Here is a 24,399-nt window from a genome sequence, read left to right on the forward strand (position 1 = left end):
AGAGGTTTGTAGCATTAGTACTTTAATCAATTTACTTAAAGTCATGTCCTCAGGGCTGGGTAGTGGTACACATGTAGAGTGCACACAAAATTATTTGTTTGTTTATTTATTTATTAGTTACTATTTGCATACTTTAATAGTAAATTATTACTTTTGAGAATTTTTTATTAGTGGTTTCATATTGACCTACAAATTTACACTATAATAGTATTATTCTACATTGTTACTACCACCAGAATTCTGTGTCTCCATCTGCTCCTTTGGAAACTGCAGTAGTTCTCCCAATGTCACAGATATGCTTGACTTATAACTATCTATCTCTGTATCCTTTTTTTTGTCCGTATTTTCTACAGTTCTGGCTTCACTTTCTTTCAGAGTCATATCTACACCTACTACTTCTGAGTGCTTTTTCTTTTTTCCTCTTCTCTCTCAGATAAGAGAAATAGTGCCTGGCTGTTTGTGGTGTTGGTAAATTATTTATTCATATATAAATTGAAAAGAAGAGGTGGCGCACCTGGTTGAGTGCACATGTTACAATGTATGAGGACCCAGGTTCAAGTCCCCTGTCCCCACCTGCAGGGGGAAAGCTTTATGAGTGGTGAAGCATTGCTGCAGGTGTCTCTCTGTCTCTCTCACTCTCTATCCCCTCTTCCTCTCAATATGTGGCTGTCTCTATCCAATAAATAAATAAAGATAATAAAAAATAAATTGAAAAGAAGAAAATAGAATCAGGCATAATTTCCTAAGATTCAAGGAAGAGTATCTAATTTGTGTGCATATAAAAGTGAAAGGATAAGGTTTTGCCTCTGTATTAAAAAATAAAATAATACAAGGGAAAGGTAAACATGTGCATACGCCCCCGTTAAAAATGGTGGGGATCACATGTAGATGACATCATCAATCCAAGTAATTTTGCTGCACTCTCAAATCGAGAACACAGGAATTAATGGAATTAAAAATATTTCGGTCAACTGAATACAGAAAAGAAGCAAAATATAGCCACTTCTTCCAGAGTTACCTGTTAATTACAATCTTCCTTCTGTTCACTCTGTTGATCTCCTCTAAGTGACAAAACCATGATAAAGATGACCCCAAATAATCCCATTGTGGAAAATCTTAACTATGAGAGGACAACACAGTAAAATTGTATAATTATATAATTAAATTTAACCTACCTTGATAGATGGTCTTGATGGATAACTGAAAGAAACATTTTTAAATTCCACCATTCCTTCTATGAATTCAGGCTTATATCCTGTTGTTGAAAAGTTATCTATATTGGGTTTCTCAGGAAAACAAAAAAGAACATTATAAATCTTCAAGGAACTAAGTTTATTTTCTGCATTTCCTTAAATTATTTTAAGTATGGTTTTCTTTTATGTCTTTACTTCTATTTTAGAAGTACATTGAATTAGATATGAAGGTTTCAATAAGTACAATTCCCTTTCTAGAAGAATTAACAATCTTGTTTTCCATAGCCGATTGGCCATATGGATTTCATTCACTATTCCCCCTTTAGTGAAATAAGAATGTATGTTTTTTTCAAAGTCAATTAGAAAATTTACCTTATCAATAACCTGGAAAATATTAAAAGCAGCTCCTCGGGCTATAGTGAAGGTTTCAAAGTTAGGTGCTGCTGCTCCAATGCAGTAACTACTATGGATGACACTAAAAAATACCTATGAGAACAACAACAACAAAATACCATTTTTAGTTATATAACACAGACAAAAAAAGTATGAAAACTCATAGAAAGGTATTAGAGAAATTGTGTAGGAAAGAATGATAGATGCTGCTGGAAGTATGAATATAAAGGAGACACCAGTACTCCATACATATTTGGCCTTTTCCTAATGTGAAAATATGTGATTATCTTTTAGTTTTGCCTTTATAACCTGCTAGGTAGTCTTGGGGTGGAGAACAAATCTCTGTATTGAGGACTGCTGACCATAACTAAGTCTGGCTGGGTTAGGAGGTGAGTTTCAATTTCTTCTTGCTTGTTAATTCCTCAAGCTTTAAAGAGACGAATGTGATATATTACCTTAGAAATATTGTGCTATTTTTATAGATAATTATAGCTGTTTGTATTATTGATGCCTGTTCATTTTTTGGTGGATAGATCACTGAAAACACACACAGACACAAAAACACACACACACACACACTCACACACACAAACACACACTAAAACAAAAAAAAAATCTTCACAATGTGTCTTTCCTGCCTTAATGGCAATTACACATAAAAATGAAAAGTAAGGGGGAGTCAGGCTGTAGCGCAGCGGGTTAAGCGCAGGTGGCGCAAAGCACAAGGACCGGCATAAGGATCCCGGTTCGAACCCCGGCTGCCCACCTGCAGGGGAGTCGCTTCACAAGCGGTGAAGCAGGTCTGCAGGTGTCTATCTTTCTCTCCTCCTTTCTGTCTTCCCCTCCTCTCTCCATTTCTCTCTGTCCTGTCCAACAATGACAACAACAATAATAACTACAACAATAAAACAACAAGGGCAACAAAAGGGAATAAATAAATAAAATAAATATTAAAAAAAAGAAAAGTAAGGGTGTAACAAAAATTCCTCATACTCAATTTTATTTATATGAATGAAACACAAAGGTAACTTAAAATTTTAAGTACATAAACCTAAAATCAAAATATGACCTTAGTTGGAAGAAAACAAAATCTACATAAAATGGGAAGATTAAGTGGTATCAGCTCGATTTACTTTAAGACAAATAGTTCTTAATCCTAAACTGATATCTTTATTGCAGAAATTTAGAAGGATAACAGAAGAGCAGTTAAAAAGTTATCTCACACACACACACACACACACACACACACACACACACACACTGAATATTCGCTACAAGAAATAATGAAATTATCTCCTTTGCCTCATATTGGATGGAACTTGAAGGAGCCATATTAAGTATGAAATAAGCCAATAAGCCAAAAGGAGAAGGATGAATACCCAATGACCTCACGTACAGGTGGAACTTAAGAAACAAAGATAGAAAGGAAAAACACAAGGTGAAACTTAAACTTGGATTGAGTGTGATGAATTGTAGCAAAGCATAAGATTTCAAGGGAGGGGCAGGTCGAAAAGGGTACACAGGGTGTTGGGGACCCAGTGCCCAGTGATAAAGAAGGTCTTCAGTTGATGCTGGGAGTGGGATGCAGACACCTACCAATGGAAGATAAGAAGTTGTACTCATGTGCCAACAACTCTCCTATAAACCTTTATTTCTGCAATAAAGTGATTTGGAGGCTACTAAGAGTGCTCATTTGGATAATGCCTTTGTTTTGTCATCAATATGATATGGGTTTGAGTGCACTGAGGTGCTTTTAGTGCTAAGGTGTCTTCTTCTGTGTTCTCCAATCTGAAAAAGTCAGCCTGAAGCAGCGCAGCCCCAGGGACAACCAAAAAGTGAAAGAAAATACAATAATGTTAAAAAAAGAAATTGTCCCTGTATATCCAATTGTCCTGTAAATCATCATTTCACCCCAATAAAATGATTTAAGAAAAAAAACACTTTAAGATGGGGGGAAAAGGTGCATGGGAATGCAAAGTAGAGCTACATAATCCTGCTAAACTCATTCATTAATTGAAACACACATTCCTGCCTTTCTACAAAAACAGAAACAACTGAATAAATTATAATTTAATGTACAAAATCTTGAGTGCACAAATGTAGATACTCTGCTTTTAATATTATTATATGCTAAAAATGACAAAGGATAGTAGTCTAATATACAGACTATGTCTAGAGGGTAGAAATAGCAAATATAGAGTGGCATATTATATTATCAAGAATGAAAGAAAAATGTCTCACTGAGGCTGACCTTTCATACTGTTGGGTTAAGAAAACCAAAAGTTCATGCCTTCCATGAATGAGACCTATGATTCAAAGCCTGACCCACATGGGATCACCCTGGACAATGCAGGGGAAGATCTGTGGGTAGGAGAGTGCATTGTGGTTTTCCCTTCTCCACTTGCCTGTGCCCACCACCCCCATACATTCTCTACCTAGTCTAAGAAATGAAGAATGAAAAAAAGGCCAAGAAGGCTGCTTAAATGTGGTATGGAGGATGTAAGAAGCCCTGCAATCATTCCCTGGCACCATATTAAAAAAGAAAAAGAAAACTCTAAGAAAAAAAAAACCCACAAAGTTTCAAATGACATGCTGGATAAATAAATCCTATAAATTTGTGATGAATTTAAGCTGTATGTAAATAATTTGAAGGAAATAAACATTGGTTTATTAAAAAATCTATCATTCATTACTATTGAAAGATAATTTCGTACCAAACTCTAGGCAAGAAGAGTTTACCTTTGCTCTCAGACAAGACTTACAGCAAGAACAGTTCCGATGGTGTAGCCAGGTTCTCCACTAAGAATCAAGGAGGTTCCATACCAAAAAGCAAGTCCATAAGTCCCGTTCATAAAGAAGTACACGGCACCAAGAGAGAGTTTTGAAACTACAGCCTTTTTTATGCCAACATTCTTTGCATCTTTTAGATTCTGTGTATACCTTAAAAAAACAAAACAGGGTAATAAAAGCCTTGGGAAAAACTAAACCCAAAGGTAAACTGTCATCAATAAAGGGACAGACCTTTGAATTTCTTTCTCTTGGGCTCCAAAGGCTACAACTGTTCGGATTGATGAAAAGACTTCTTCGGCCACAGCACCAGCTTTGGAATAGGCATTTAATTCTTTACTGGTCAATGAGATGACTATCTGTAATAAACCACAATTACAGTTAAAACACACACACACATACACACACACACATACACACACACACACACACACACACACACACACACACACACACACACACACGAGTTGGGCGGTAGCGCAGCGAGTTAAGCGCACTTGGCGCCAAGTGCAAGGACCAGCTTAAGGATGCTGGTTCGAGCTCCTGGCTCCCCACCTACAGGGAAGTTGCTTCACAAGCAGTAAAAAGCAGGTCTGCAGGTGTCTATCTTTCTCTCCCCCTCTCTGTCTTCCCCTCCTCTCTCCATTTCTCTCTGTCCTGTTCAACGATGACAACAATAATAACTACAACAATAAAACAACAAGGGCAACAACAGGGAATGAATACATAAATATTTTAAAAAGAATGTTTAAAACACACACACATACACACACACACACACACACACACACATACACTTTTCAAGAATGAGCCAAGAACAGTGTAACAATGTACAAAGAATTTCAGTTATCAAAAAGATGTAGTTATAGCACTTAATCTAAATTTGCCCCTTTACAAATTAGGAACTCAATGGCCAAAAATGTGAACAAACTTACAAAAAGTCTCACAGCAAAGAACTTAGTCTAAAATAACTCAGTCTAACTCTTGTACTAGGATACCTCTTTTTTCAAAATTAGATTTATCTACTTATGATATGAGAGAGCGCCAGAGAACAGAAAATTGCTCAGCTCTGGCTAATAATGGCTCTAGGGACTGAACCTTGCAAGTCCAGTGCATAACCACTGAGATGTCTCTCCACTCCTCTGCTTCTGCATTTTTAAAAACATAAGGAAAATGGCTTTGTTTGATTTTTTGGGGGAAAGATGACTTGGAGAAGGGCATTAGGAACACAACTTTTTTTTTTGTGCACTCATAAATAGTAAGACTGGTTTGACTTTGATTTATTATGTAAAAAAGCAAAGCAAAGGATTCAGAGTGTATGGGCACAGCATTATAGTAGGATGAGGAAACAATCATGCATTTATTTGGGATGTTATCGCTGAAGTTATTCACTATAAAGCAATCTGGGAGCAGGCTATTATTACTGGTGATATGTTTAGTTAATTTCTCAAAATCTGAAATCAGAATGTGCCTTTTCTCTATTACACATCTTACCCCTTGAGTTAGTAAAGGATTAAGTTAGCATAACAGTTCAATGAGAAAAAAGTGGCAGTGTAATTGTTTCCAGAGCTGTGTGTTTATTCACATACATAATTTGCCCAGTTTCAAAATATATTCCACATAATTGGAGCTGATTTAATTTAGGGCTTACTCAGGACAATTGTTAACATAAGGTAGCATAAACTGAGCACTAGTCATTGCCTTCTAAATTTACTTAAAAATAAATTATTCCTATATCACTGAAGGAGAAGCAGCACATATCAAATAGCCCTATGCATAGTATTTTGTATTTACAGAATGAAACTGAGCTGAAAGAAACTAGAATGTATGCACTGGGTCTTCATGAGTTAACTTTGATCCTTTTCATTTTCCTCTTAACAATCAGTTAATGCAGCAACAGTACTTAGATTCACCACTGTTTTCTTTTTAAATTGCTTTTCCATTTAACTTTTCTGGGAAGTTAAGCTTAAGATCTTAGTAACATAAGAGGATCTTATTTTAAATAAGCAGGGGGTGAAAGTTAATTTTTATTAGTGATTTAATAATAGGTTACAAGATCATAAGATTACAAGGGTATAGTTGCACATTGCACCCACCTTCCCTCCTCCAACCCCAGTTCTCCTCCTCCTCCCCAAGGATAACCACTATAGTTTTCACAGTCTTAGCTAGGGATGGCTTGATTTCTTTTTTTTTCCTCTCTACTTTTCCTTCCTTCCTTCCTTCCTTCCTTCCTTCCTTCCTTCCTTCCTTCCTTCCTTCCTTCCTCCCTCCCTCCCTCCCTCCCTTCCTTCCTTCCTTTCTTTTTCTTCCTTCCTCCTTCCCTCATCTTTTTTTCTTTTTTCCTTCCTTCCTTTCTTCCTTCCTTCCTTCCTTTCTTTCTTCAAGTTTATGTGTTCTAGTTCTTTACATTGAACATTTGAGATAAATCATCCAGTACTTGCCTTTTAGAGTAATGCAGGATATATGGTAACAGATATAAATTATAAGAAGAATCCTTGCGCACAATTGCCAAATTAAAGAACCTCATGTCATTATATATAAGGAGTATGGGAAAAACAAACAAATAAAAGATATAAGAAAGACAAAAAAGTATTAGATAGAAAATGACATCATTTAAAAAGGCATATAGGACTCTATGTATTTAAATATACAAAAAAGTATGATTATATTATAGATATTATATTATATATAATCCAAGAGAGTCCTTTTTAAAACATTGTCTCATTGTTCTTTGCTTGAAAATACTGTGTCCATTTCTTCCTCCCCTTTCATACTATATGTTATCTAGATCTGCTTTTACTGTGTATCACCTTGTTGAGCATTAAATATTCCTTATTTCCTTCTCTGTGGCACTCCTTTCAGAAATTCCTACAAGGCAGATCTGTCTGGTAATGGAACACTCTTTTAGTTTTTCCATATCTAGTACTCTTTAGATTGCTGCTTCATTTTTGAATGATAATTTTGCAGGGTAAAGTATGCATGGCTGGTACTTGTTGTCTTTTAAAACCTTGAATATACCACCCCACACCCATCCATGTTTCCTGCAGAAAAATCTCAAGTCTGATTATGCTGCCTTTATAAGTCACTCTCTTCTTTTTCCTTGGCAGCTTGTAAACTTTTTAGTTTGTCCTTGCCTTTTGATAGTGTAAAATGATGTGTATTGTAGCCCAAGTTGGGGTTTAGGAATTTGGCAGTTTTTTCTGCTTCCTGAATATCTATATCATTGCCATATTCCATATTTGGAAAAAATTATGTTATTATCTCTTTGAATATGGTTTCTGCTTCCTTCTTTCTCTCCTCTTTTTTCCGAGACTCCTCTAATTCTAAAATTTGTTTTTCTAATGGAGTCTCACTTTTCCTAAACCTTTTTTCTCCTTCTATTTTGAAGACAATGAGATTGACTTCAATTTTTGATGTTCTGTCTTCTACATGGATAAATCAACTTTCTTGACAGGTTGATATTGGAATGAATTCAAGGTGTTCTTCATACCCTGTAACTATTTTCAAGTGTTTCATTTTCCTATGAACTGAATCTCTGAGATAACTAATATCTTCTTTTATTTTTAAATGTCTTTCTTTTTTTGATAGGATAGAGAGAAATTGAGAGGAGGGATAGAGAAGGAGAGAAAGAGAGACACCTGCGGACCTCCTTCTCCAATTGTGAAGTATCCCCACTGCAAATGGGGAATGGGGGCTCAACTCTGGGTCCTTGCACATGGTAACATGTGTACTCAATGAGGTGCTTCACTGCTTGATTCCTTCATTTTTAACTTCTATTTTGAAACAATGGATTTTTTCTTAATCTACTTCTCCATATTTAATTGAAAGTTTTGTATGTTTTCATACTTCCTGACAATTTGTTCCTTAAGTTCTCGTATGTTTTCATATTTCCTGACAATTTGTTCCTTAAGTTCTTTCTCTGTTATATCTTCTGGATTTGCATCAAGTTTCTGAGCATCATCTTTGTTTTGGAGAATCAGCATTTTTCTAGTTTTACCCATCTGTTTTGGTTTCTGTTGTTGACTAAAAGCAGTGTTTTGTTCTTGTATGTGAGTTGTGGATAGAGAGGGGGAACTCTGAAGAAGTGAGTAGTATTATGTGGCCTGATATCCCTTAAACAGAGCCATAGTCTGGGGGTGAGGGAGAAGAGAACACAGACCTCTTTCTCTTTCCAGACTGATTCCTGAAAGTAGGAACTCTGCTGTGAGGTTGAAGTCACTTTTCTTGATTGTAGGGCAGACTGACCCCAATTACCAAGGTTTCTGTGGCAGTTGGGTAACTGGTAACTTCCATGATGCCACAAGGGTACAGTGTTCAGTTCCCTGGTTTCTGTGAATGTTTTCCTGGGTTTTGCTCAGGGGACTGTGGCTTCTACAGTTCTAAACAGCAGTCCTATGGTCCTTTTTTAAGGTCCCTGAGTGGCTCCTTGTGGGTCCTTTAAATAGGCCATATGGAACTGAAACAAATGCAAACATGGTGCCTGAAAACAACTCAGCTCAACATTTCTGCTTGAGTCCTCTCAGCTCCTGCTTCCATGTCTACATGACATCACCAACATTCACATACTGATTGATATTCTTTTCTTTACCAGAAATTATCTGATGAAATTCATTGAGTTATTTTGTTATTGTATTTGATTTCTTGATGGCAGCCAACTTTTCACCATAGCTTCACCCCAGAAGTCCAGGGATGAACATTTTGATGAAGGTTATAAGGTCATCACTCTAAGTCACACTAAACAAAGATTTAGCATCTAAGGATCCAAGTCTACAGTCTAAGGAATTATTTAATTATAACACAGTTCTGTTGCTAAAAATTATTTAGGTTAATTTTTATATCAATAAATTCAATAAATCTTACAATTTTGACTTTCATAAAGAACAGTTTTATAAAGTTAAAAGTTCCAAAAAGCAGCCTATAAACTTTACTCAAGAATATACTGTCCTTTTCATCTAGGAGATAGGCATAAATATTGGCAGTACTGCTAAAAACTGATTTGGTAAGAAATTATTAACTATTTTAAGACTTCACAAAGAGCATTCATTTCAAAACCAGGTGTAAATAAATAGAAAACTATAGAAAGCTAAACTATGGACAATGAGGGACTACTGTATATTTTTTGAAAAACTGAAACAAACCTAGTACATAAAAATAAAGATTAGCAGACATTTTAAATATAATTCAGAATCTTATGAAAATACAGGTATTTTATATTTTTAATTTTATCATTATTTTCTAGTAAAATGAATGTAAACTTTATCTGAAAATTTAGAACACACAAGATTCTACCACCACCTAATGTATAATGTACTAGTACTTTATTTATGGTATCATTTTAAATACAGTAAGCTAAATAATGAAGAGAGACTTCTGAAAATGAACTGTAGCAAAATAGGTGACTAGTGGTAGACAAAATAAAAATATTTCTGACATACATACACATATCTTTTTTTGTGGCTATAAAATAACTAGAAATTTCTTTTTTTGGACAAACTTAGTAAAATATCTAGTTCATGTATATACTTCTAGTCAACATCACAGCAGTCAGCTTGCCTACCTTAGAAAACATAGCTGCTGAAGCAATTATAAGAGGAGAGGTGGACAGAGTAACCAGGGTGAGTTTCCAACCTTTCACTAAACCAATTGCCAGGCCAATTGAAAAAGTAGATATGTTTTGAAACAGGAGAGCAATCTTGTCCCCAATGCCATCATTGATTTTGTTGATATCACTGAAACAAGTAAATTAATATAGTTGAATAGTGTAAATACAACATATGAAAACAAAGTTGATATACTACACAGCCATTCTCTTACTCAATCATGCGAGTGTTAAGTTCACCAATGTCACAGCTATCAAACCAGCTGATGTCCTGGGCCATAATTGAATGAAAAAGTTGTTTTCGTATTTTCTTGGTCTGCCGTGCTGCAGCCATAACCCAAAATGAAATCTGCATGTAACCAAAAACCAAGGCAGTAACTCCAACACCAACATAATACAGGGTCAACCTGAAAAAAGATTTTTGAAAGTCTTATTAAAACCAAGACACTTCCCCAATTAAGATAAATAAAACTATAATGATTTTTGATTATGCTAAGGGATATAAAAATAAACTCATGAGAAAGAATGAAGTACATTGTAATAATCATCTAGAGTTTACCTCTTATAGTACAGACAGAACTTAGTATTTTAGTTTATATTACTTTGTGGAACCAGGGTCTCCTGCATGTGCAAATTTCATAGCTTCTGGGCTGATGGGAGTTGGTTTATTTTATTTTATTTTATTTTATTTTATTTTATTTTATTTTATTTTATTTTATTTTTTCCTTTTGGCCATCGGGACTTTGTGAAATCCCACTACTACTGGTGTATTCTTGTCTTGTTCTCCATCCTTCCCTCTTTCCCTCCTTCCTTCTTCTCCTCTTCTCTTTTTTCCTATCTTTTCCTTTCCTTTAAAGAGAGACATAGAGAGAGATAGAATGAGATACAGAGACCACAGCATAGAAACTTCCTTCTGTGCTGTGGGGCCAGGCTCAAACCTGAGCTGTGCATGCGGCAAAATAGCACACTATCCAAGCAAGTGATCTTGCCAGAGAGAGAGAGAGAGAGAAAGAGAGAGAGAGAGAGAGAGAGAGAGAGAGAGAGAGAAAGAGAGAGAGAGGACAGAGAGACAGAGAGAGAGACAGAGAGAGGAGGAGAGACACAACAGCATTGCTCCCTGCTCAGTTTTCCTCTTTGCAAGGTGCTTGCATGTGTGGGCTGGAGGCTGAAACTCAGGTCTTCAGTTATGGTAAAGTATGGTGAGATATCTCTTGACTCCTGCATTAATTAAGCTTTTGAATTTCTTTTTAATCTTTTACAAATAATGACTTGATACTGTTTTACAGAATCATTATATTGAAGGAGTATTTTCATATCCGCATTTGGAGCACACAATTTACCACCCCCACCCCCACTAAAGTCATATCTCTCCCTCTATCCTTTGAAGATCCCTTTCCCTTCCCCCATAACCATCTTAGTTCTTATTTTTAAAAAAATAATGTTTAAAATTTTTATTTAAACTGAGTAAAAGTTCACTTTAAAATATTTTTACTAGTGATTTAATATTTATTTACAAGATTACAAAGTAATAGGGATATAGTTCCATACCATTTCGTTACATTTTATAAAAGACAGTCTGTTAATCTTTTTTTCCAAAACAGTTTGGAGAATATCTAAAGAATTAACATGGAATTGCCCTATGACACAACACCACCACTCCTAGGCATATACTCAAAGGAGTTGGGAGTTGAAGAGATACATGTACCTCTCTGTTTATAGTGGCTTTATTCACAATAGCAAAAATGTGGAAACAACCTAAATGCCCAATGACAGAGGACTGAGTAAAGAAGTGGGATATATACAAAGTGGAACACTATTCTGCAATTAAAATGATGAGACTGTATCATCTGGAACAAACTGGATAGAATTAGAAGTGATTATGTTAAGTGCAAATAAGTGAGTCATGCTTTTACCAAATACAACTCAGAGCATATAGAAGAGAGAATTTTGTAACAGTTCAAATAATTTATTGAAACAAAAGAAAAAGATTATGTGATAACCATATTTTACATACTTGGTGAAAGAAGAGTAGATAGTTGCTTTAATTAGTAACATGTGGTATTAATCAGACTTTTCTGTTATTTTTTCTTTATAAATATCAAATACGTCAGCATACAACAAACTACATTTCATTTGGACTTACACAGTAATGCCTTCATCCAGCTTCTCCTGAGACTGAGTACAGTTTTGATGTTTTGCTGTAAAAAAAAATGTTTAAACAATGAAGGAAAATTAATATGCGGTTCATCACACTGCTCCATACATAATTCCCCAAACTAAAGGTATTGTTCCAAGAAAATAGACCCAGTGCATGCACATGGATTTATGACTATCTTATTTTCTATTCTGTTTTTAAAAGGTCTATCATGTATGCATGTATCTAGGAGAGAAAGAGAGAGAAGACCAGAGTACTTCTTAGCTCTGGTACCGGTGGCACTAAGGAATCAGCCTGAAACCTCTGAGCTCTCAGGCATGCAAGTTGATGATGCTCTTAACGAGTTTACCTTTATGTCCAGCCCTTATTTTTTATTCTGTAACCTAAAAGTTGAAATAATTATCTCCTGTCACAAGAAGCTCTCACGATGTGAAAGATTATAAGGAGTTATAAGGGAAGATCAACTCTGTATTTCATACCTAGAGAGAATTCTTAAAAAATATATCTGATGTCATGCAACACTTGGGGAAGCAATAATAGGAGAATTACCCTTTTCTACTGGGGTTATACATTTAGAATTGAGTTTGAGATACCCCAGAGAATAAATTTAAAAAGTTAAGAAAAGTAAGAACAACTGTGAAAGTTCTCAAAGTTGCAGTCATGAGAAAAGTTTAAATGAAAATCAAATACATTGGGTATAAGAAGATTCGCAAAATAACACAGTATTTAAAGTATTTCCTGAGATACAAGTTTTCTATGAAAACTTCATTCATTTCTTTTGTACAAATGCATAATTTATTAATTAGTATGCCAAGGTTATTGATTTTTGCCAAGAGCAAAAATCTGTAACAGAAATTTTACAATTTTCTTTCCTTTCTCCTTTTCTCCCTTCCCTCCTTCATTTCCTTTTCCCTTCTCCCTTTTCCCTTTCACCTCTCTTTCTTTCTCTTCTTTCCTTTCCCTCCTGTCATTCATTTCTCTCTTTCTCCCTCCCTTGTTCCTTCCACAGCACTGCTTGGCTCTGGTCTTCTAATTTTTTATTACTGATTTAATATTGGTTTACAAAATTAAAAGATGACAGGGGTACAATTCCAGACCATTCCCACTAACAGAATACTTGTGCCTCCATTCTTTCTATTGGAAACTGCAATGGTTTTCCTAAGGTCACAGGCATGGGTTGACTATTATTTCTACATCTATCTATCTATCTATCTATCTATCTATCTATCTATCTATCTATCCATCCATTCATTTTTCCTATGGTCCTGCCTTCTCTTCCTTCCTTCCTTCCTTCCTTTCTTTCTTTCTTTTTTTTAGAAGAGTTTTGAATTCTTTATCTTTATTCAGAACAGTTCTGCACATTCCTGAAGAAACAAGCCTTAAATCCAGAGAACTGGGTGACAGCACAGTGGCAGAGGGCCAGGAAACATATTATCACGTGTGCTAACCCTGTTTAAGAAAACAGATCATTCTAAACTTAAGTAGGTTACATTAAAAAAAAAGGTGAATTGAAGCATAACCAAGGAGCCCTAGATGAGAGAACGTAAAATGAGACCATAATATGAATCAAAAGGGAAAAGAAAGAAAAAGAGGGGGGATACAAATATGGGGAGCAGCAAAAGGGTTAAAGAGAAACCCAAATTATTAATCAAGTAAAATGTCTAGTGCTGTTTCCTTCGTACTTTTGTTAGGGATAGAAATATATCTCTGAAGATATGCATTTCTCAGAACAAAACACCACAGCTAATCTGAGCTATCCAGCCATCACCACAATCAAGAATGAAAACACCACCTACCTCACCCCACAGTAAAAGACATGAAATTCACAAATGTGGAGTTGTGGGAGAGAAAAGTTTTGAAAAAAATGGAGGTAGCAGCAATTTGTATATGTTTACTTTACCTTTGTAGGCTGTTGAACATATCTACTATAGAGCCTATATTGCCCTCAATCCTGGAACCTTAGGGTTTGGCCCACTTTCCTGCATGCTTTTCTCAATTCAAATCAAATAATATTGCATCCGCGGATCGCAACCCAATCAATGCAACAAATGCTACCCCAACAAGCTTCACTTCAGACTGTGACCAGAGATTTCAGGTGTGGAATGACAACCCTTCAACTTCATCACTCGGGAGACCTTTCCTTTCATACTATTCTCTAATTCCATTCCAGGTGTTCCACTACCCAATAAAGTCCCCAAACCTAGATACAGGCTCACACGTGCCCATAAACTAGGGAAAAATATATACCTGAAAGCTGAAGTACACAAGAGCCTGCAGGGAATACCCCCCAACACTTCATCTGCACTATTCCAGTCTTTAGGTCCATGACTGTTCAACAGTTTGTTTGGCTTTGTATGTTAATTCTTTTTTCAGCCACCAGGTTCCGGATGCCAGCAAGATGCTGACCAGACTTCCCTGGACAGACGACCCCATCAATGTGTACTGGAGCTCCGCTTCCCCAGATCCCCACCCTACTAGGGAAAGAGAGAGGCAGACTGGGAGTATGGATCAACCAGTCAATGCCCAGCCCATGTTCAGCGGGGAAGCAATTACAGAAGCCAGACCTTCCACCCTTTGCATCCCACAAGGACCCTGGATCCATACTCCCAGAGAGATAGAGAATGGGAGGGCAGTCAGGGGAGGGGATGGGATATGGAGATCGGGTTGTGGGAATTGTGCGGAACTGTACCCCTTATTCTATGGTTTTGTTAATGTCTCCTTTCTTAAATAAAAAAAAAATTTAAAAAAGAATAACCAGAGCACTGTTCAGGGGTTGTCAAGGATTGAGTCAGAAGCCTCAGGCAGGCAAGTCCTGTTAAACTATCCCTATATAGTTTCTCTTTATCGTATACATTTATTTTCTGAACTATTATTCTATATACTTTTTCTTTTTTACCAGAGTAAAAAAATTTATTAATTAAATTTTATTAATTAAAGAGTTCTGATTAGTGCCTTGGCATCTCGTGAATCAAAAAGTCTGGCTGAGGGAACAGTTATCCCTCATCAGGCATTCACCCTAGTTTTCAGTCCCTTGCCTTTTCTTTCCCCTCTGTAGTGAAGTAAGAGGGTTTACTTTTTATGGAACTCAGATTCTTCTCTTCCTTTCTAAGTCACACACTTATATCAATTACTACTTCTGAATGGCTTCCTTTTTTTCTTTTTTCCCCTCTTCCTTTTCTGGGTCCTGAAGGAATTAGTTTCAGAGTTCTCTAGTCATTATCCTCTAATATGTCTTCCCTTCTCTTGGAGTATGGACCAAAATTCTTTTGGGGGTCCCCTTTGATTTATGATGGTACTGAGGACTGCGTCTGGGACCTCTGGTGTCACATCATGAGAGTCTGCTGCACTACCATTATGTTCCCCCCAACTCTAGAATTTTATTCCTTTCTTTCCCTCCATCTTTCCTCCATTTGTTTCCTTCTTTCTCTTCCCCTTCTTTCATCTTTTCTTTCTTATCTACCTTGATATTGAGTAAAGACACACAGAGAGATAAAGATAGAGAAAGGAAGAAAGAAAGAATGGAAGGAAGAAATAAAGGTGCAGACACCTACAGGACTTTACTGACTATGAAGCTTCCTCCATGCAGGTGGGGTGGGGACCAGGGTCTTGAACCCAGGTCCTTGAGCATGGTAAGATGTTCACTCAACTCAGCCCCCAAATTTTCAATCTATTACTATTTTAATTATATGTTAGTAATACTTTAGACTTCATATTGCTAGATTTTCTTGGGTATGATTTGGCAGATTATCTTCAGAATTTGAGAATGATAAAAAATTTTTCCGTGTAAATTAATAGTAGTGGTTGGGAGGTGTGCACAATGGATAAAGAAACTTGCACAGGTGAAGCTCTGGGTTCCATCCCTGGCACTCTTCTTGCATATACTGGAGTTATTTCTGAATTATTTCTCTCTCATAAAAATATTTATCTCATATAAGAAATAAATCTTTATAATGCTCCAGTTTTATCTTTCTAGTAAAAGAAGTAAATAAAATCTTAAGTGGTATTAATTTCTTTGCTTTAGACATTTTAGCTTACAAAATATTCCATAGGAGTACTCCACTTTTAGATAGTGGGAGAGACGAAAACATATCCTATTGTTTGTTTCTAAACATTCATATTTTGGTTCTTTAACAATACAACTTGAGGGGCGAGAAATGGGCACACCCGTTTAAGCGCACATATCACTATCCATAAGGACCTGGGTTCAAACACCCTCTTCCCACCTGCAGAGGGCACGCTTCACAAGTGGTGAAGCAGGTCTGCAGGCTTCTCTCTTTCTTTCTCCTTCTCTATCTCCCCTCTCCTCCTCTCAATTTCTCTCTGTCCTGTCAAATAAAATGGAAAGAAAGAAAAATGGAAAAAAAATGGCCTCCAGGTGCAGTGGTTTCATAATGTTGGCATCCAGTCCGAGTGATAACTGAGCCTAACTGGCAGTAAAACAAATAAACAAAAACATAAATAAAAATAAAACAAATTGTACTGTTTGTTCACTGTTTTTAAGTCCCCAGAAAGATAATAAGATTTATATTATACTTACTAGTGTTGGTTTTGACTAGACATCCATTAATAAGATTATCACTCATTTCTCCTAAAATCAGTGACATTACAGGAAGACAGGCTCCATTTACCAATGATGCAAGTAATCCCAGGATCATGAGTGTGATATCTAGTCCATCAGCAAAGCGGAACTGAACAACAAAAAAAAAAAAGCAAATCACAATAGCTTGGTAGAGATTCAAAAAAAAAAAGACAGTTTTACCATCAAATGAACATGAATTTGCAAACTGGTTAGGAAAATAATCAAAAGGTAACATTACTGGTAAGTATCTATATATAAAGTAAAAAAAAAACTCTTATTTTAAAGATTTATCCTGTACTTTGAAGAAGAAATTCAAAAATAAAGTAGCAGGACCCAAGAGATCATTCATGGATAAAACATTGGACTCTCAAACATATGGTTCTGAGTTTAATCCCTGACACTGAATGTGCCAGAAGAAGAATAAATCAGTCCTATTCACTATAACAGCAACCCCCCCCCCAAAAAAAAAAACCCCAGTAATATATATAGGAATAAACTTAACAAAAAAGTGAAAGACTTATATACTTAAAACTATGGAAATGGTTTTACAAAGATATGGAAAAATATACAAAGAAGTGGAAAGATATTCCATGTCCATAGATTAGAAAAACTAACATAATCAAAATGACTATTCTACCCAGAGTATATGCAAATTTAATGCAATCTCCATCAAGGTTACACCAATTTTTATAAAGAGAATAGAACAAAAGCTACAAATGCTTACATGGAATCAGAAAATATCTAGAATCACCAAAACAAACTTGACAGGAAAAAAAAGAACAGAACTGGAAGAATGATGCTTCCAGATCTCAAACTATATTATAGGACAAATGTAATCAAAACTGTATGGTACTGAAACAAACATAAACTGACTAGTGGGATAGAACTGAGAGCCTAGAAATAAGCCCCCACACCTATGAACATCTAATTTTTGACAAGAGGGCCTAAACAAAGGAGAAAGGAGAAAGCCACTGCAGTTCCCCTAAGGTTGTAGACATAGGCCAACCATCATCTCTACAACTACATTTATACATAATTGCCCCCTTTTCCCCCCAGAAAATTGGGTTGAAACATGAAAAGAACGAAACTGAACCACTACAGTTCACCACATACAAAAGTAAAATCCAAATGGATAAGGACCTGGACGTTACACTAGAAACTATCAGATATTTAGACGAAAATACTGGCAGAACTCCTTTTTAAATCTATAGGCATCTTCTATAGGCATCTTCAATGACACAAGTCCAATTGCAAGGAAGACAATAACAAAATTAAACCAATGAGACTGCATCAAATTGAAAAGTTTCTATACAGCAAAAGAAACCACCATCCAAAATAAGGAGATTCCTTACATAATGGGAGAAGATCTTTACATGCCATACATGAGACAGAAGGCTAATAACCAACTATGTAAAAAGTTCACCAAACTCAGCAGTAAAAAGAAAAAAAAATCCCATCTAAAAATGGGGAGATGATATGAAGAGAATATTCACCACAGAAGAAATCCAAAAGGCAAACAGACAAATGAAAAAATGCTCCAAGTCACTGATTGTCAGAGAAATGTAAATAAGACAACATTGAGATACCACTTTACCTGTGAAAATGCCATACATCAGAACGAATAGTAACAACAAATTCTGGAGAGGTTGTAGTGGTAAAGGAATACTTCTGCATTGCTGGTGGGAATGTAAATAGGTTCAACCAATGTGGTTCTACCCAAATTCTGGAGAGGTTGTAGTGGTAAAGGAATACTTCTGCATTGCTAATGGTAATGTAAATTGGTTCAACCCAAGTGGAGAGCAGTCTGGAGAATTCTCAGAAAATTAGAAATGGACCTAACCTGTGACCTGGCAATTCCTCTGCTGGTGATGTATCCTAACCAAAATATCTGTGTATAGCTATGTTCATAGTAGCACAATTTATTGTAGATGCCACTCAAAATTCTGTAACACTAAGAAATAACATTTGATAACATGTACTCATGACACACATGCAAATGTATCTAGGATCAATGTATTGATAGTGTGTTATTTTCATTATCCCCTGTGAGACTTCTGGGTTATTTGTATATTTTTCTTGGTGAAAATAATACTCTGATCAATGTTTTTTTTTTTTTTTTTTTTTCAGTTTCTCCTTTTCATCAAGTAGATGTAAACTCCCAAACACAATCATCCTGTGACACTGACAATTTCCTGATATTTCACTTTCTGGTGTCACTTACTATTTCAACTGGTCCAACAACTTGCTTTCTTACTTCAGGTGATTGATCTTGCAGCTTTCTAGAAAAATAAATGTTTATAATTAAAATGTTATACTGTAAGTATAATTTGAAAAAATCAATTAAAATTGTACTAACGTATCAAATTTTACCTTTAGAAGCAAAGTTATACCAATAAGAAAAATTTAAAATAATGATAATATAATCACTGGGAAGGGAAGTTGTCACTATAATTTAAGGTAAGAACTGAAGACATATAATTGGAGTAGTTTTATTTTTTTAAATTTTAATAGACAACACACAACAGAATTTAGCATATTAACTATTTAAAGTGTATAGTTGAGGCACTAAGTTGGTTGTCTTACCATAGCCACCATCTACTTACAGCATTATTTTCATCTTGTAAACTGAAACTTCAGTCAGTATATAGGGATTTAACACTCCCCCTACTACTCTCTGTTAAACACAGTCCTAAAACCTCTGTCTTTTGGAACCTAACTATACTAGGTGCTTCACTTAAGTGGAATAATACAGTTTATTTTTCTCCTTTTCCAATAGTCTTATTTTTAATTAACAATACATATTCAAAGTTCACCAAAATTGCATCATATGTCAATTTCCCTGTTTTTTAATTTTTATTTATTAAAAAAGGGAACACTGACAAAAAACAGGATAAGAGGAATACAACTCCACACAATTCCCACCACCAGAACTCTGTATCCCATCCCCTCCCCTGATAGCTTTCCTATTCTTTATCCTTTTGGGATTATGTCAACCAAAAAGATATGTGTACACCTACGTTCATAGCAGCACAATTTGTAATAGCTAAAACCTGGAAGCAACCCAGGTGCCCAACAACAGATGAGTGGCTGAGAAAGCTGTGGTATAAATACAGAATGGACTACTATGCAGCTATTAAGAACAATGAAGCCACCTTCTCTGACCCACCTTGGATGGAGCTAAAAGGAATTATGTTAAGTGAGCTAAGTCAGAAGACAAAGACAAGTAGGGGATGATCCCACTCATAAACAGAAGTTGAGAAAGAAGAACAGAATGGGAAATTCAAAGCAGGATTTGACTGAGTTGGGAGTAGGGCATCAAAGTAAAAATCTCTGGGTAGAGGGTAAGGGTGGATATTTGGCTTCACTGGAGGGGGTGGGGAGGAATGGGATACAGAGTTCTGGTGGTCGGAATTGTGTGGAGTTGTACTTTTGGTGGTTGGAATGGTGTTTATATACACTCCTATTAACTTGTAGTGATATAAATCACTATTTAATTAATATGAGAGGGGAAAATTGATTGAATGTCTCAAACTTTTTAATGCACATACCATAGGCTGAGTCTTGGAAATGCTGACTCTCTTTAAAGCTTAGACCAGGGAGAACAGAAGCAACCGGTGGCATTACTCTATAAGATACAGCTATATACAAGTTCTCTTTTAAGACTGAGTGCTATTCCATTGTATGTATGATTCCACATTTGTGTATTCACTCATTGGCCATTGGACACTTTGCTCTCACTTTTTTGATTACTGTGAATAATGCTATTAACATGGGTAGACAAATATGTGTGTGTGTGTGCGCGTGTGTGCGCGCACGTGCATATATATATTTTAAGAGACACAGAGTTCAGAGGCAGAGAGAGAGAGAGAGAGAGAGAGAGAGAAGAAAGAGATTGAGACCACAGCACCAAAGCTTCCTTCAATGAGGTGGGGCCAAGCTTGAACTGGACTTGACAAAGCAGCACAGCACTATCCAAGTGAGCTATGTCACAGACCCTATAAATATCTCATAAGTCTTGGATTTCAAGTCTTTTGCATACATACCAAGACTGGAATTATTGAATTATATGCAATTTGTATTTTAAATTTCTTGAGAAATCATACTTATTTTTTAAAAAAATATGTATTTTTTATTATTGTACAAAGTCAGAGAGAAATTGAGAGGGGCTGGGGAGTTAAGGAAAGAGATAGACACTTGCAGCCCTGCATCACTGCTTGTGAAGCTTTCCCCCTGCAGATGAGGACCAGGGGCTTGAACTTGGGTCCTTGTGCACTGTTATGTGAGCACTTAACCAGGTGCACCATTGCTTGGCCCCCAGCATACTTATTTTCTGTAGCAGCTGTAGCATTTTCCACTTCCACAAACCATGCACACAGGCTTCAAATTTTGCACATCCTCCATCCTCTAATATTTGTTAGTTCATGTTTTATTTTATTACTATTTTTGAAATAGAAACTATCTTAATGGATGTGAGGTCCTGGATTAGGTGCTTCCTTTCCTTCCTTCCTTCCTTCCTTCCTTCCTTCCTTCCTTCCTTCCTTCCTTCCTTCCTTCCTTTCTCTCTCTCCTTCTCTCCCCCCTTCTCTCTCTCTCTCTCTCTCTCTCTCATGCCAACAGAGCTATGCAGGGGCTTGGTGCCTATATTTTGTCCTTCTGTTTTCTAACAGAGATAGGGAGAAGTAGAGGGAGTGAGGCAGAATTCCTCAATTATCCATGAAGCTTTCCTCCTTAGGTGAGGACTGGAGGCTTGAACCTGGGTCCTTGAGCATGGTAATGTATCGAATATACTGCTACAAGGCCCCTTAGAATTTTTTTTTAATTCTAGCTCCTCATAGATGTATGATTCCAGTGCTTCCTGTTAATTTTAATCTTTCAACTTTACTCAGAGATAGAGATACAGAGATAGAAGAGATGCCACAGTACCACACCACCATTCTTGGAGTGTCTTCTTGGTGCCATGCAAGATGCTCACTCCTAAGTGGTTGTAGAAACCTGGGTCTTCCTGCATGAAACCTCCTAGCTTCCTGGACTGGAAATTTTAAAACTGCTCCAGGAGGCTAAAAGGAGTTCTTTTAGGTACACAATAACCAGGAGAACTGTGAATTTTTCCCACTATCAAGAAATTTATTTATTATTGTCGCCTGCATGGTTATTGGTGGGGCTTAGTGCCAGCACCACAAATCCACTGCTCCTAGTGGCCATTTCCCCACCCCTTTTCCCCCATTTTATTTGAAAGGATGGAGAGAAATTGAGAGAGGAGAGCAAGTCAGAGAGGGACAGAGAAAGATAGACACCTGCAGACCTGCTTCGCTGATTATGAAGCATCCCACTGCAGGTGGGGTGCCAGGGGCTTGAACTGGAATCCTTGCATTGGTACTTTCACATAGTACTATGTGAGCTTAACTATCTCCCATCTCTCACAGTTCAAATATGTCCAGAATAAAATGGTAAGTTTCATCCACCGATTTTAGGAAAATCTTCTCAATACCACTTAAGCATACTTGTACATATCCTAGCACATACAGTTCTGAATCATTAAAGGAAGACTGAAGGAAATCAAAATAAGTTTTGTAAAGGAAACATTTAAGAATAAACTTCCAACTTCTTTAGTTAGTTTTGTAACATACCCTTCCACAAAAAACTGATTTGTCATTTGATAAAACGACAAAATTACTAAATTTTTTCCACCTGAAGTTGATTATTTACTTGTATATTGTACCAGTTTGCTATGAGATAGTTCACAGATGCCTCAAAAAAGGTGCCTCAATTCCTTTCCCACTAAAAATAGATTTTTTAATTAAAAAATAAAAATTACTGTGGGTTAATGGTTTACAGTATAGTCTTTAACACATAGGCACAACCTTTCATTGTCCTCTTGATTGGTGTCTAGGAGACACAACAGGATCCCAATGTCCCTTCATATTCTCTCTCTCTCTCTCTCTCTCTCTCTCTCCCCCCCCAGCCCTTTGCTTTAATGCAATACACCATACCCAGTCCAAGTTTCACTTTATGTTTTCCCTTACTGTTCTCTGTTCTTAAGTTTCACCAATAAGTGAGAGCACTGAGTACTGGTCTTTCTCTTTTTGTCTTGTCTCACTCAACACACTGCCTTTGAGTTCTGAAAATGATATTGCATAGGAGATGGTCTCATAATTTCAACAGCTGAATAATATACTCCATTGTGTATATGCATTGTAACTTCCTTAGCCTTTTATCTGTCACTAAGGAGATAATCAGAAGTCTAGAAATGGATGCAACAATCCCCATCCTAGGGATTTACCCAGGGAAAATAAAAAACACCTACCAGAAAAGATCTATGCACATCGATGTTCATAGCAGCAATTTGTAATAGCCCAAGTTTGGAAATTACATATTTTAAAAATTCAGGGGCTGGGATGTGGCACACCTGGTTAAGCACACATTACAGTGTGCAAGGACCTGGGTTTAAGGCCCTAATCCCTACCTGCAGGAGTGCAATCTTAGCAAGAGGTGAAGCAGGGTTGTAGGTGTTTCTCCTTTTATCTCTCTTTGCCTTTTTTTTATTTTTTAGATTTTATTTACTTACTAATGAGAAAGATAAGAGGATAGAGAGTAAGAACCAGACATCACTCTGGTACTGTGCTGCCTGGGATTGTACTCACAACCTCATGCCTGAGAGTCCAATGCTTTATCCACTATACCACCTACCTGACCACTTTTCTTATCTTCCACTCTCTCTTCCATCTCTCTCTCTCTCTCTCTCTCTCTCTCTCTCTCTCTCTCTCCCATCTCTCTCTCTCCTCTCAATTTCTCTCTGTTACCATCAAATAAATTTTAAAAAAAACCTCAAGATTCAGTAAGCTACCTCTTTTTTTCTGATTTTTTTTTGTTTTGTTTCATGTCTCTCTGGATATCTGTAACCATGTATTAGTGAACCAAGTGATCAGAAGGGTCTCTCCAGCTTTACAGCTTACTCAATATCAATTGTTTGATTATTAACAGGAATGTAGTTCAATCAAGTACTATGATAAAAGTGAAACTAAGATAGATCTTAATTTCTACTTTAAATCTCTAACTCAATTGATTATAGTAGAAATTTTTGTAGTATACTTAATCACAGATAAACATCTAGTTAGTGATAAAAGAAGAACATAGTAGATTATATATATGTATGACATGAGATAAAGAATTCATAGAGAATTGTAATAAAATACTTAGGCATTTTTCCACCTATACTTGTCAACTACAAGAAATAAAAATAAAAGATATGTGATTAATAAAAATCAATAAATTCTGTAGCTATTATACTTCCTAACAGTGCTATAAAAATTAGACCATTTTTAACACTAATTATATTGATGTCCAACAAAATACCAATGCCATTGCCATTTTTGGAAAAAACTATAGTCATTCTGCTACATTTGTTGAAAATACAAAACATATTTGAAATTGCAGAATACCATTTATAACACTTAAGCAAAATTTTACCATTACTCTGATGACTTTCTTTAATAAATTATATTTATTTATTTACTTGTTTATTGAAAGAGAGATACAGAGAGATCAGAGCACTACTCAACTCTGGCTTAAGGTGATACTGGGGATAAAACCTAGGAATTGAGAGCCTTAGGCTTAAAAGTCTCTTTGCATAACTATTATGCAGTCTCCTCTCTGATGCTTTTTTTATACTTCCAGTTCTTTCAGAATTTACCAT

At 36.1% G+C, this 24,399-nt stretch overlaps 1 protein-coding gene across 1 annotated transcript in view; it reads right to left on the reverse strand.

The window, feature by feature from the left end:
• Positions 1-24,399, reverse strand: part of ABCB5 (ATP binding cassette subfamily B member 5) — a 138,212-nt gene extending 113,813 nt beyond the window's left edge. The window contains exons 1-10 of the mRNA XM_060196112.1: positions 24,347-24,399; positions 18,928-18,985; positions 16,665-16,815; positions 12,116-12,170; positions 10,188-10,379; positions 9,931-10,102; positions 4,608-4,732; positions 4,349-4,526; positions 1,566-1,679; positions 1,176-1,286 (exon numbers count right to left, since the gene is read on the reverse strand). Of these exons, the coding sequence (XP_060052095.1) occupies positions 1,176-1,286; positions 1,566-1,679; positions 4,349-4,526; positions 4,608-4,732; positions 9,931-10,102; positions 10,188-10,379; positions 12,116-12,170; positions 16,665-16,815; positions 18,928-18,985; positions 24,347-24,399 (1,209 nt within the window). The remainder of the gene's footprint in view (positions 1-1,175; positions 1,287-1,565; positions 1,680-4,348; positions 4,527-4,607; positions 4,733-9,930; positions 10,103-10,187; positions 10,380-12,115; positions 12,171-16,664; positions 16,816-18,927; positions 18,986-24,346) is intronic.

Source organism: Erinaceus europaeus, chromosome 8 (assembly GCF_950295315.1).
Source record: "Erinaceus europaeus chromosome 8, mEriEur2.1, whole genome shotgun sequence".
NCBI lineage: Eukaryota > Metazoa > Chordata > Mammalia > Eulipotyphla > Erinaceidae > Erinaceus > Erinaceus europaeus.